At 39.6% G+C, this 14,759-nt stretch overlaps 2 protein-coding genes across 4 annotated transcripts in view; both read right to left on the bottom strand.

Annotated features, from left to right (window-relative positions):
• FGF18 (fibroblast growth factor 18) overlaps positions 1-14,759 on the bottom strand; it is a 650,869-nt gene that overhangs the window by 480,928 nt on the left and 155,182 nt on the right. The window lies entirely within an intron of this gene.
• RANBP17 (RAN binding protein 17) overlaps positions 1-14,759 on the bottom strand; it is a 242,905-nt gene that overhangs the window by 186,458 nt on the left and 41,688 nt on the right. For all 3 annotated transcript variants that reach the window (XM_042464644.1, XM_042464725.1, XM_042464814.1), the window contains exons 13-14: positions 7,514-7,619; positions 2,803-2,938 (exon numbers count right to left, since the gene is read on the bottom strand). In XM_042464644.1, coding sequence (XP_042320578.1) covers positions 2,803-2,938; positions 7,514-7,619 — 242 coding nt within the window. The remainder of the gene's footprint in view (positions 1-2,802; positions 2,939-7,513; positions 7,620-14,759) is intronic.

Raw genomic sequence — 14,759 nt, 5'->3', positions numbered from 1 at the left:
GGGAGTAAGTCTAGCAAATACTGCCTTTTCTTTCCCTCCAAGGCCAGGTGGGAGAGAAGAATTAAACCCAGGATATTCAGAGAAGAGGCAATAAGATATGTAAGGTACATACTTTTTCAATTAATTCATACCCTACCAAAATCTCCTAGTGGAATCAGTTACACAGACCTAAAATCAATGTTGTACTGGTGCTCAAATGTTAGTATAGTGCGCCCGCATCATACGCCGGAAAAAAACATTGATGCGCCCTGGAAGAAGTAATGGGGTGCACCTCCACGCCGGGGCATGAGCCCCATTACTTCTAATGGGGCTCGAGCATACGTGTTTTTCCCTTACGGGGGGGGGGGTGTTCTGGAACAGATCCCCCGCATAAGGCAAGGGCCCACTCTATACAGAACTTTTATTTCTCTTTCTCCTGGCTGTGCTCTGTGATACCAGAAAACAAGCTCCAGAAATTTCTTTTCTGCATAAGAGTTGATTTTTTTGGACTAGCAGGTGGCTATCTGGAGGAAGGTGATCGAATACTACTCCCAGTTGCACTGTGGGAAGCATGTCAAAAGAAGTCCATTCCATTCATGCACAAAAAATTATTTTTAACTTGGGAGAAGGTGGCCTTCATGCTACCTTATGTTTTTAAAGTCAAACAGTGGAGAGGGGAACATTTTAAAGTGGGAATCCTTCAAAAGGGCAGGAAAAGAAAGCTCACTAATCTCACACATTATTATGTGATTTAGATGTATGAACATATACACAGTTGTCGTTGCTGTTCTTGTGTGCCTTCACATCTTTTCTGGCGTACGGTGACCCTAAGGAGGCCCTATCACGGGATTTTCTTGGCAAAATGTTTTCTGATGGGATATATCATTGCCTTCCTCTGTCACTGAGAGAATGTGACTTGCTCAAGGTCACCCAGTGGGTTCCCACATTTGAGCAGGGATTTGAACCCTACTCGCCAGAGTTGTAGTCGAAGGATCAAACCCCTAAACCACGCTGAGTCTCTAGACACACACACACCTATAGCCATATATTACAGCATGCTAAACCTAAACTACTGTCCTTCTAATTGTCTAGATAAGGCACTTCCTTTGGTGAACAAGTGGACTAATCTTTCAAGTCATCTTTCCTGATACTGAGGTGTATTTAACAAATTACATTTTGTTAACTTGCCCCAACCTGCAAAACAGTAAGTAAAAGAACACAGCTGGTTTACGTCAGAAATGGGAATTGTGTACCCAATTCTCAGCAGCTCTGGCATAGCCAATGGCGACAAACATTGGGAACAAAATCTGGAGGGCCACATGGTGATCTCATACATATCAAGCTACAGCATTTTTACTGGAACAATGAAATCATTTTTATTTCAACTTGCACTCTTTAACGCTGTTAAATTTAGAAAGTCAGGAACTAGCTAAAAACAAATGTTTATCAATTATCTGCTACGTTAAACTAATTTGCATTTGCTGGCAAACTACCATTTTAAACGCCTATGGTGTAATTTGGAGGGGGGCTTAGTAGCAGAGTTAGTGTACTCAAAACCCACAAGGTTTGACAGACAACTGGTACAATTTCCTAGTAAGTAAATTGTTTAAAGCACCAGATCCCATCTGATCTTGGACGCTAAGCAGTCATTCCTAGTTAGTAATTGGATAGGAGACCACCAAGTAATATCAGGTGTTGTAGGCTATATGTCAGATAGAGGAAAGAACTAGCAAACCACCTCTGATTATTCCTTGTCCAAGAAATTCATGGGGTCATTATAAGTCAAGAGGCAACCTGAAGGCACATACAAACACAAACCATTTCTTAAGTGTTCCTGAAGAGTAGCAGCAAATCTGTTTATATATAGTGATAGTACAAGTGGCAAAAAGTAAGCTACAGACACAAACAAGCTAAAGTAGCCAAGGCTGGAACACTGATTACAACCAGATGGTCCTTTACTAAAACAGATGTAAACATTTTATACATAGGAAGAAAATTTATATATTATATGATTTTAAACATTTCAAAACCAAAATATAATTGCATCAGTTGAAATCAAAACTATTTTTTTATAAGTGCCTTATTTGCTTAGAGTTCAAAATTCTTCAGGTTTTATTTCCCCAGGATCATCTAATAATCTGTTATGATTCTCTCTGTTCCAAAAATTGAGGTTAAATGACAATGTGTTTCTTAAAGCACACATCTTTCTTTCTCCTCCTCTAAATTTAAGGAAAAAGCCAACTAATACAAGAAATACAATACAAACTGCACAAATGAGTAACTGTCAAAGAACAGAACTATTAAAAGAATAAATCTTGTATACCCTGCTGTGAAATGTAATATAATACAATATAGGAAACCCTACTTAATGCTTAAAATGAAAAGCAAAATGCACTGTAATCTCAAACTGTTTGATGAATACAACCATTGGAAAAAAATCAAGTCCTTGTATGCAGCACCTGAAACAAACTTGCAGATACACCACAGGTGTTAAGGAAGAGTTTATATACGTCACCCCAACACATTTATCTACAGGCTAGTCATATCAATTCAACTATCATAAATAGCAACTTCAGTGTAGACATACAACTCTTTCACTCAAATAGCTTCCCCATTCCCTTTTTTGAATTAAGCAGACTATCACATTCAGTTCAGCTTCTTCTACTAAATTAATATAGCTGCTCATGAGTATAACAGCACATGAGGAACAGCACCTGTTTCTATTTTATATCACAATATTTAATCTGCCCTATACCCCACACATGCAGATATTTACAAAGGATCGCTGTCAAAGTTTTGTGAGTAGCTTGGGGAAACACCTACCTTTGAGGTCCTCTGGAGCTGATCTCCTACGTATGTTTTACGGAACTGATCCAAAAACCAGAGAACTGCAAGTTCCACTTTCTCATTGCTAGAGCGCTGTAACTGGGCATCCATCAAAGAAATTAACTGGAAGACTCTGAAATAAATGAACATATGTAAGATTTTTTTTAAAAAAATTTAATATCCAAAACAAAAGAGTATATGCAGGCAGCTCAAATTTGCCATCCGTTGAAAAGCGCTAAATATGTTTTCTTCACACAGTTTTAAAACTTACTATTGTTTATTCATATGAGCAAATACAGTATAGTGGACAGACTGCTGGAGTGCTAAAAATCTGCCACGGAAACCCACTGAGTGACCTTGGGCAAGTCACCGCCTCTCAGCCATAAAGGAAGGCAATGGCAACCCCCCCCTCAACAAATTTGGCCCCCCCCCCCCCCCATGACAGGGTCACCATCAGTTGAAGTTAAATTGAAGGCCTGTAACAACAGCAACTGTCTACTACATACAAACCAAGCAAGAAAAAAAGCCTACCCCACATTAAAGGATTTAAAACCACTTGCAAAGAGTAGAACCATTGAATCAGTTACTGAATGACAAGTCAACTAGTTCAAACTAACAAATAGATTTGGACCTGTATTTGTTAATGCACTATAAACCCGTTTCCTTCTTTTGAACTAACCTAATTGTTTTTAACATCTATCAGTGTAAAAAGCTGTAGCATTTGTATTTACATTATCACAACTGAGCTGAATAATATAAAAAACAAAAACAACAAAAATGCTGCTGATGATGATGATGATCATCATCATCGTCGTCGTCGTCATCTATGTCTCGGGCAGCTGTGATAACAAGGCAATATGCGCAAAGCTCCATGAGCTCTCTGAAAACATTATCACCACCACTAGTATTAGTGTAACATTTTTTCAAACTGATACAGAATCTCAAATCCTGCAGCGCAAAATTTCTCTCATTGAATTAAAACTATACAGTTCTTAAGCATTTCTCAGTACGTACCATGGTTCCACTGCTTGTAACATCTACCTAACCATCTGTTTTAATCTGAGTTGGACCACACCACCAAAAATAATTAAGAAGAGCTGAAGCAGAGCTAGAGGTCTATTTGATGTTGGCAATCAACCGTTCATGTGGTTGAAGGCACAAGGCACTCTTTAAACTTTTCTGCTCTGTGCCTGAAACAAGCTCTCAATGATAACAGTATTTGTTATTTGGTTTATAAATTCTCTTTTCCAGCCAAAAATACACCCAGACAAATACAAAAAAGAATTTAAACACACACAATTAAGTATTTAAATAAAAATACTCACTTCAAAAGTTAAGCAATCAAAAATAAATCCTCAGCTACATAAAAAAGCAAAACAAAGAATGGCAACAAAACCAGGCGAACTGCCTACAGAGAAAATAATATACAGATCAGGAAGGTCAAGCCACTCAATATCATGTAGTAAGCCCAGATCACCCTTATGGAACAGAGAATCCTACAGGTTGGTGCCACAGCCAGAAAGGACCTTTCCCACTTTTCTATTAGCTACTATTCCAATGACACCGGGACAAGAAGAGGAGTCATTTATTTCAGAGAGCAGCCAGGTTTACTTAGGAGAATGTGGTTATTTGAATAACTGGTTTGGACACAAGCCAACACAAGCCTGGAGCCAAGATGGGCCTAAATATCCTGAAGCCATGAGATCTTGTCTGCTCTTGGAAGCTAAGCAAGGTCAGCCCTGGTCAGTTCCTGGATGGGAGACCGCCAACAATACCAGGTGCTGTCAGCTATATTTCAGAGGCAGGAAATGGAATACCTCTGAGTATTCCTTACCTACGAAAACACTATGAAATTCCTGGGTCACCATAAGTCAACAGGTGACTTGAAGACACATATGCACAAGAGCCAATAAGGAAAACATATTGATGTCTTTGACACAAAGGTCCCTAGTAGCATATGAGTAGCAGCATTCTGTACCAGGTGCAGCGCATTTCCAAAGTGACATTTTACAAAATCTTTACATTCAGAGCACACTGATTTAGCTGGGAGCTGGACATGACCAGGTGGAGTGACTCCATGGGTAAAGAATCCATGGATACAGAGGGCTAACTGGACTACTAAAACAGACTCTGTATCTACACAGAAACTCCGTGTCAGAGTACAACACTTTTCAAGAGCTTTTTAATGTACAGATGGTGCAACATCCTCCTTTGGCACTCATTTTCTCAAAACCTCCAAACTGCAGTTTCTTCTCAAGAAGTTAAGAAATAGTGCTATGGTCACATTAAGAACCCAAATTAACAGGAGATCCTTAACAAGGGCCTCAAGAAGATGGGCAGCCTTAGGTGAACGCACACTCCTGGACTGTACCGAAACTGGTACTTTTGGCTCGTCTGTTTCAGGCCGAGGTCTTCTAAGATTCATTACTGATTTTAGCAGATTATGACAGTTATTTTCAGTCACCAAACAAACATTTCTTATCAGTTTTAGAGTATTTTAATATGGCAATTTTAAATTGGTATTAAAACTTGTTATATACATTTTAAATTTGTTTTTCTGGAAGCCTCCATGGGTCCCGTCACTGTGCTGCGAAAAATACATAAATAACAAATAATAATAGCTGAAAAGCTTTGGATACTTATACAGAAGCACACCCCACCCCTGCAAGACATCCAAATGGAATAAGAGCTTCTGTGGAAAATTTTGCTGGAGATACAAATGTGGAAACTATTACTTCTGGAAAAAATGTGAAGCCATTAGATAAGCTTCCATTCGTTAAGACTCATCTTCTGCTGTAATCTAATTAAAAGCAATGAAAGGAGTTCTATAGCTATTACAGTTCTATAGCTGTAGCCTTCAGCTTCTGGATGCCAAAATATCTGTGTAGTCATAGTTGCAACCAGGTTGAAAAGTGATGTGCTCATCATCTGCACCAAATGTAGGAAAAGAAATGACAAGATACCATTTCCTAATTAACTGTGCCTGCTTAGCCAGTTCTTTGCACATCAATTACATTGGCCAGACATTCACCCAAACAGAATGAAAGTGTGTACTGTTGACTGGCTGCTACTGCTTCCAGATAGTGATAGAGGATCATATAGCAAGATATGCCTTCAACATGATCCTGTGCATGAATACTGAAGTCATGATCCAAGACTCCCTTTGTATATGGTAACTGCTTTAAGTTCTAAACAATTTGGTCTTTGCCTATAACCTATATTCTGAATAGTGACTTTTTCACAGTAATAATTTGTGATCTAGCATAGCTTCATTTTAGGATTGCCATAAGTTAGAAATAACTTGAAGATAAACAACAATAACAAAGAGCTTAAACCAGAAATCTCACATTGGAAGGCTGATCTCTGATCTCTGTAGATAGAAAAGGGAATGCTACATTCAACCATATACTGTAGTTGGTAAGCAGCACAAACCATCTAATTTGGCCAGATTAAGTATCTGGTTTGAATTTGACTAATCAACAGAACAGAACATCAGGCCTATTTAGATGCTTGGTTTGGACTCCAGACACTCATTATTAGAAAATACATTTCCAAGGTCCAGTTCCCAATATTGCCACATTGGGCCACATCCCTGCCCTAATGCTTTGACAAATCAAGTCGTTAAGTACTCCTTTCTGTATTGCTACCACTTTGTTGTGGTCAGAACAGATATAACATCTTACTATACAAGTGATGTGGTGGCTCAGTGATTAAGATGCCAGTTCTGATGATTGGAATATCAGAAGGTTGGCAGTTTGAGGCCCAAGTGCTGCATGATGGGGTGAGCTCCCATCACTAGTCCCAGCTTCTGCCAACCTTGCAGTTCAAAAGCATGCCAATGCAAGTAGGTAAATAGGTACAACTTAAGTGGGATGATAATAGTGTTTGGTGCAATCATGCTGGCCACATGACCACCAGAGCAGTCCTCAGACAACACTGGCTCTTCGGCTTAGAAATGTAGATGAGCACCGCCCCCTATAGTCATTTATGATTAGACATTCATGTCAAGGGACTACCTTTACCATTACCTTTATACATGTGATAACAACAACTAGTTTGGGATTTTTATGAAAGTATTACACAAATCCATATAAAATCTTTCAGCAGACAGTAATTATAAGAAATTCAATGGATCTATTATATTTACATGATGCTGGGGGCAAACAAGGCAAAGCAATATAGAAAATACTATACTTGCACATCAGGGCTATCAAGGCATTCTTATGTTCTTACCAGGCAATTGTCATTGCAGGTTCAAAGTTCACAGTAAGTCTGATTAATAACTTGGCCTTGAAGACTTGAACTCTTGGCTTTGAAGTCTTAACCTGAGCTGGAAACTAACATATTTTGCTGCTTATGACAAATGTCAAGATGGTATTGCTCTCCATCTTATGCAAACTAGCAAGCAAAAGCTTAGGATCTTTCGTCATACCTCACCTGGATGGCAAATCCAGAACATGAAGAGTAGAATGGCTGGGATTTAGGATGAATGGTTCGAAGATTTCCTCTACTGCCTCTAGTATCTGACGCCAAGGCACTTGCTTTAGATTGTATAATAGCATACAGTACTGAACACGTAATATGTAGACTACTTGGGAACTCACTGGTCTATATCTGAGGGGTTTGGCCTTCAAAAGATCTTGTCTCAATAAATAATTTTTAAAGCATACCCTTTACATTTCTAATGATGATAAAGATATACACTTACCGACAGGATAATTCACCATCCATGGCATCATGTTCATCAGTACTGGTGTATGTTAATCTTCCTCCTACAACAGTTCCAACAAGATATACAAGCCAGGCTAAGCGTCCTAGTGAGGGGGCAGGAAGAAAATGCAAGAAATTATAGTACAGTTTCAGAAAGCACTTGAATGTTTTCCAGATTGTTCTGCAAGTGTTACTGATAATTGTGGAAATGAGGAGACAAATCAGAATATACTCATTTGCTTAACAATTCTGATAAAGAACTGGTATATTATTATGTCACAGAGCTTTGGTTTTTTACCATCTTGCACTTGCTATCAAGTTTACCTTTCACAAGAAACAGGAAAATGAGGACAAAACTTGGAAATTTAACAAAAAGCTTAGATTGGTTTTAAGATTTACTAATGAAAATGTTGATATTTGCCAATATTTTCCACAATTTTCTAAAACATTAAACACTGCTGCTAAAGATCAACAATCACCTCATACTCATCCAAAGTATCAACATTTTTTCATGACATCATCTGGAAAATCAGCATTTGTTTACCTGTGAGATGGCAGTTTTCTGTACAGAGGGGCTGAACATCTTAAGACAGCTTCTGGAAATTACTGTACTTCTTTCTGCGTCAACAGTCTAACTAGAAGCCTGATTCTGCAGACTTCAAAAAATTCTTCCAATTATTTCCATTGAATCCCTGCCTCATTCACACCTGCTTAGAAGTAGTCTCAAACTGTGGCAGGACCATAACCTTTCAGATCTATACATAACCTCAAATCAGGCTGTGAACTAGTTGTGAATACGTGAAAGCCTCTGTCATTTTGGTGAATCAAAGACCTTTTCCACGACAGCAACAAAAAGACCACCTCTCTAGTGGATCTCTTGGCAGCTTGTGATACTGAACACCAGACTACTCCTTGGGACCATTTTGAACACTGCACAGATGTAAGTGAAGGCACTTCATTGGTTTTATTCTTTATGTCCTGTGGGACATAGAGAGCGCCTGCTGAGGGGATCATGCCTGCCTTCTGTAAAGGATGTCAGAAAATTCACTGTTATTTTTCTTTTAAACTGGAGTAGCCAGGAATGGCCATCTCTAGGCTGATGGGACTTCCTGGAATTTGAGATCAAGTGTATCTAGTAAACCAAATGAAGCTGCCCCAAAACAAGGGAAATTAGAATCTGGTAAAATGCCTATGGTGTCCAGATTACTCATCTTCTTGTAATAAAAAATGTCATCATAGCCCATTGTTCAGGTCAAGAGAGTAAGGGTTTTCTGGGACCCAGGTCTGTTTCTTGAGCTGCAGCTATTACTAGGAACTTCTTTTATCCCCTGCATTTGGTGAGTAGGTTTGAACGCCATACTAAAATTATGGATTGACACTGTGAGAATGAGCTATAGCAAATGTTATTATGCACTTCCTGCAACAACTACAAGTTCAGAAGCTTTTACTTCGTTTAATCAACTTCTTAGGGCATCTGAACCTGGACAAAGTGGTGCATTTTAACAATGATTAGTGGAAACAGGGCAGCTACAAACTATGGTTTGGGAAGCTGGCTTGTTCTCTCTAATTATAATTAAATTTAACCAGAGTTTGAATGATATGCTAGAATCTGGTTAAGTGAAATTGGAAGATTTTGCTCTCTTCCTTGGATCTATACACTGGAGGTGAGCGGATGGGAGGGAGAGCCCAGGGTCTCAAAACTGCCCAGATTCAAAAATAAACTAGAGTTTAGCATTATATTTGACTCAGGCCAATATGGAGGCTCTGTTCCTTTTTAACTTAGATGAACTAGAAAAATGGGAGAAGTTAATAAAATAAAATTAAATAGAAACAAATGCAAAACTCAACACTTACAACACAAGAAATTCACAGGTATAGGATGGGGGATACTTGACTAAGCAGTACTACATGTGAAAAGGACTTTGGGATTTTATTGATCATAAATTGAACATGAGCTAGCAGTGTGATGCTGCAGCAAAGAAGACAAATGTTATTTTAGCCTGCATTAATAGAAATATAGTTTCCAAGCTGGGGGAAATAATAGTCTCACTATATTCTGAGCTGGGCAGGCCTCATCTGCAGTATTATGTTGAGTTCTGGGTGCCTCATTTCAAGAAAGACATAGACAAGTGGAATGCGGTGGCTCAAGTGGTTAAGACGCTGACTCTGTTGATTGCAAGATCAGCAGGTTGGCAGTTCGAGGCCCAGGTGCTGCATGATGGGGCAAGGTCCCATCACTAGTCCCAGCTTCTGCCAACCTAGGAGTTGAAAGCATGCAAATGCAAGTAGATAAATAGGTACCGCTTTGGTGGGAAGGTAAACAGCGTTCTGTGCAATCCTGATCACAGAATAGTCTCAGACAACGCTGGCTCTGGCTTAGTAATGGAGATGAGCACTGCCCTCTACGGACACCTCCCCCTACGAACACAACTTGATAACCTGGTCAAAGGGGAATACCTTTACCTATAGACAAGTTGGAGCACGTTCAGCAAAAGGCAACAAGGATGACAAGAGGCAGGGAGAACAAAACATATGCTAAAAGGTTGAAGGAGTTGGGCAAGTCCAGCTAAGTGAAGGTGACATGCTTGCACTCCTTAACTAACAAAGACTGTCAGAGAGAGGAGGGGCAAGCCTGTACTCTGCTGCCTCAGGGTTTGGACCAGATCTAATATCCTTAAGTTACAGGAGAGTAGATTTTGATTGAACAATAGAAGGAACCTCCTGACAGTAAAAGTGGTTTGGAAATGGAACCAATTCCTTAGAAAGGTGGTGGGGTCTCCTCCTATGGACACCTGCAAAAAGAAGCTGGACAGTTATTTGCTGGGGACATTTAGTCTGAGATCCTGCATTGAGCAAGTGGTTGAACTAGATGACTCTCTGATTCTACAAATTCGGGCCAGCCTTGCTATCCTGATACTGCTGTATACTTCCACTTAGCTGTACACCTTAGAACTAGAGAATGCTTTCCACATACACATACACACAAAAGGAAACCAATTGCAGAAATTTTTTTTCCCCTGATACTGCATGCCACAATTCCCTGTCAGGGTGGGCTACCATGCAAGGGTGGTGGCCAGTTTTCACCCCTGCAGCCTCCATTCTGAAGCTGTACTGGCACATTTGGATACACCAGAAGTGATATCACATCACATCTGGAGAACACTTTTGGATGGTGATTAGGATGTTATGGGATATGGACAATCTCTAAACCATTGTATCTTCAACTGATACAACTATCTGGTTTTCTGCTTAGTTTTCAGATTTCATAAAAAGATCACCTAGAAATTGGTGTGAATTTTCCCCTTAAAAATATATAGTTGGGGAGCTTTGGGAGCTGCCAACAGGACTTGGGGGCAGACATTGGGTCAAGGCTTTCATGGCCGGCATCCTGGTTTTTTGTGGGTTTTTGTCGGGCTATGTGATCATGTTCTAAGATTTTCTTCCTGACGTTTTGCCAGCATCTGTGGCTGGCATCTTCAGAGAATGCCAGCCACAGATGCTGGCGAAAGGTTCAGGAAGAAAATTTTCTGAACATGGCTACATAGCCTGAAAAACCCACCACACACACACACACACACACACAAACAAACAACAAAACAAAACAAACAACAAAAAACAAAAACAAAAAAACCCAGCAGACGTTGGTTCAAAGGCCATAGGGACACGGACCACACTTGCCCCATCTTGTTGCCATGTAGATTTAAAGCCTCAATGCTGTCCACCCCCCTCCAGTTTTCATCTGCCTTAGGAAATTCTCCAAGCTACAGGCTTAACTTTCTCTAATCACAATTCCACTTCTATTTGCTAAACAATGTCATGAAAAACAAAACATATTTCAACTGTTGCCTATCTGTCAATGTTCTAAATAGCTTGGCCAAAAAAATCAATGTGTTTGAATGAACTCAATTATTTTATGAAAAAATATTAAAAAAAATGACTTAAAACGTAGCAGAACAAAGTTAGTGATTATTTTTCACTATCATAATACCACGGTTTTAAACAATTTCAGATATAAATAGACTTCCTTCCTTTTCTACTCTCAAATTCTCTCTCCAGCCAAAAATACTCAGCACATTCCAACATTCTCATTCACTCATTCATCCATTTTTTCCTCCCAGACTTTTACTTATACGAAGCCTATAAAACAGGGGTAGGCAACCTGCGGCCGGCAAGGCCTTGGGACCGGCCCCAGCCGGTCCTGCCGCCGTTGCCGCCGGGGCCTTTGGGGGGCATTGTCTATAGAGCCTCAGAACAGCATTTATTTAACTTTTTTTTAAAAAATCAGCAAATTTTTTCACGTGTCCATTTTTAAAAAAAAGTGTCTTCCATTTGAAAATTTTGTCCTACATTTGTCGGATTTTGAAAACTACAAATACCTGGTTTATTTATATATTTAATTATTTAATTATTTATTTTTTGGGTTCGGCCCCCCAGTTGTCTGAGGGACAGCAACCCGGCCCCCGGCTCAAAAAGATTGCCTACCCCTGCTATAAAACATCTTGCCATGTTTACTCTAAAATTCCAGTTGGTACAAACAGTACCAAACAGTCAAGCATCACAGATACATACCTCTGTAACGCCCAGGCTTAATTACTGTAATGTTTTCCATTTGGAGTTGCCCTTTAACATGTTTTGGTAGCTTTGCCTCATGCAGATGGTCATCTCCTGACTAATGTCTGGAGATTTGCTCATTGTCATCCAATTTTTCACTAACTACATTAGCTTCAGAAAACATATCCAGAAGCAGCAGTGCTGGCTATACAGCAAAGTACAGTAACATCCAAAATCCACCAAACAGCAGTACTTTTATTGGGACAAACAAAATGTATAAAACAGAAGATGAATGCATTTGAAGCTCCACTATCTTCTTGACCAGGCATAGGGAAATCAATGTTCTTCTGCCTAAGGGGGCAGGTAGTCTCACACAGGACAGAGGAGGCCTGGATCTCAAAGGAAGTTTCTGTTGCTAATGGAATTTAAATTCCTGGACTTTACAACTCTTTGTCTTCCAGAGCCCAGATGGTCAAAGATGAAGAGTGGGCTCTGCCTACATGGATATCCTTCCATACCATCTTAACTGAGAACAATAACATCTTGACAAAATATAGGCCTCTGACTCTAATGTTGTCTTTTTCTTTCTTTCTCCTATATGGTTTTCAACACCTTTGCCATTTTAAATCCAGTATCACCATGTCCAAATGCTTAAATACTGACAACACTGAAAATTACAAAGATATAACATGGATTTATAACCTCCTCAAAATTTAAGATTAAGTTACAAAGTACCGCTGTTGGCACACTGTCTATTCAGCTAATGATATTGTGTTGGTCCCTATCCACAGAAAATAAAATTCATTTTCTACCACATTTTTCGTGCTTACTTTTCTATTAAAAACACTGAGTATGCTTGCTTTTCCAGCTGCTTAAAGAGAATATTTTTTCTTTACCAAAATAATTATTGCTGTAATAATCTGTAATTATGTTTTATAACAGCAATAATCCCAAAGAAATCAGTCATTACCATAGATCACAAGTAATCGTTAACTACTGTTAATGACCCATTTCTTGGGGATTATTGTTTTAGTAAACCATGACTGCATCACAATCGATACAGAGCAAGACAATATAATAAAATGAGGTCTTAATATTATATTAACTTATTTTGCAGCATTAAAAGCCATTAAACATCAAAATTAAAGTGTATATAACTAGGGGAGGTAACATTTATTGTTCTGTGTTAACAAAAGTATTTATTCTAAAGAAAACAACATGAATACTATGTTAAGAATGGTACAAATATAAAATAATGCCAACATTTCCTGCCAAAAAACTCCTTAGGGATTCAAAATAATTGAAAATAGCTAACTGCTTTGATCACACAGCTTCAGTTACAAAATATCTGGAGTGCTTAATTTTCCTGAACCATTAAATGGATATTGATTTGAAAAGGTATGTCTTCAGTTTTAATTATGATCATCTCTATATTGTTTTACTACCATTGTAAGTGCTGTTTTTAAAGTATCTCTGGCGGGGTACAGACCGCCGCTTTGCAGCGGTCTGGCGCCGCCGCCAGAAGGTCCGCGGGGGAGCCGGAGCCTTCAAACGGCCCGACTCCCGCGCGGACCGAAAAAAGAAGCTCCAAAATGGAGCTTCTTTTGGCGTCGCGTTTGCGACGTAGCGAGGCGCCAGGGGCGCGCTCGCTACGTCAGCAGCGGCGCGACGCGTCTGGACGCTAAGCGTCCGCTACGCAAAGATGGCGGCGCCCATGTAGAAAGGGCGCCGCCATCTTGTACGGACGGAGTCCGTAATAGGCCCAGGGGCGTCTAAAAGAGACGCCCCTTTTTTAAAATGGGACGTCCTCCGGACGTCCCAAAGGGCCGTCTAGAAAGCCCCTCTGTCTTCTTTACAATAACCATATAAAAAGGTTATTCCAATACTGCAGCTTGACTGCAGTGTGGGTTGAAGCCAGAATAAAAGTGATTTACAGAATGCCACCTAGTAAAGATGAGCATCCATACTTATGTAGTGACACTGCTTCAAAGGGACAGAAACCATGCAATCATTAACAAAACATTAACTTTATTCCACTGTGATTTAGGGAGTAAGGCCTTCTAAGTTTAATATCCCTGCTAGGCCCCTAACATCTAAGATTATACTACCGCTTCCAGCAGAGCAACTGTATTACAGAATATTGCAGCAAAATGCAGTAGTTTTGTATTTTACCAGTACTGACTGACCAGTTAAATCAGAAAGTTGTTTACAATGAGCATCCTGTAATATAACAGCAATTTAACCTGCTACTGCTGGAGGTATCTTTGTCTTTTGGACTTTGCTCTTCGTTGGTTTTTCCAGGTCACACTGGTGAACTGACAGATAAAGCCAAGTAAGTTGGAAAGAGGAAGCAAAGTTCATTTAGGGAATACTGAATCAGCAGACCATAGGCACTGAAAAGCTGGTTGGAGGACTGTACTCTGCATGCGACACTAGAGACCTGACAGTTAGCCAGCAACACCATCTGTGACCTCTGGATCAATGGCTTAACTGAACAGAAATCAACTTTATATGTTCATGTGATAGAACATTCTGTTTGGCAACTTCTCTCCTTGAATTTCAATTCCATCTGCTCATTAGAGGAACTGATATGTAATTTTAAGAATGGGTGCACAAATGTGCTTCTTTACTCTACCTTCTCATACCGTCTCCCTTTTGTGCACCTTTACATCATTAAGCTTGCATACATGAAG

The sequence above is a fragment of the Sceloporus undulatus genome, chromosome 1 (genome assembly GCF_019175285.1).
Source record: "Sceloporus undulatus isolate JIND9_A2432 ecotype Alabama chromosome 1, SceUnd_v1.1, whole genome shotgun sequence".
In the NCBI taxonomy this organism is placed as follows: Eukaryota; Metazoa; Chordata; class Lepidosauria; order Squamata; family Phrynosomatidae; genus Sceloporus; species Sceloporus undulatus.
The sequence above is the reverse complement of the archived record's forward strand: the minus strand, read 5'-3'. Positions and strand labels throughout refer to the sequence as shown.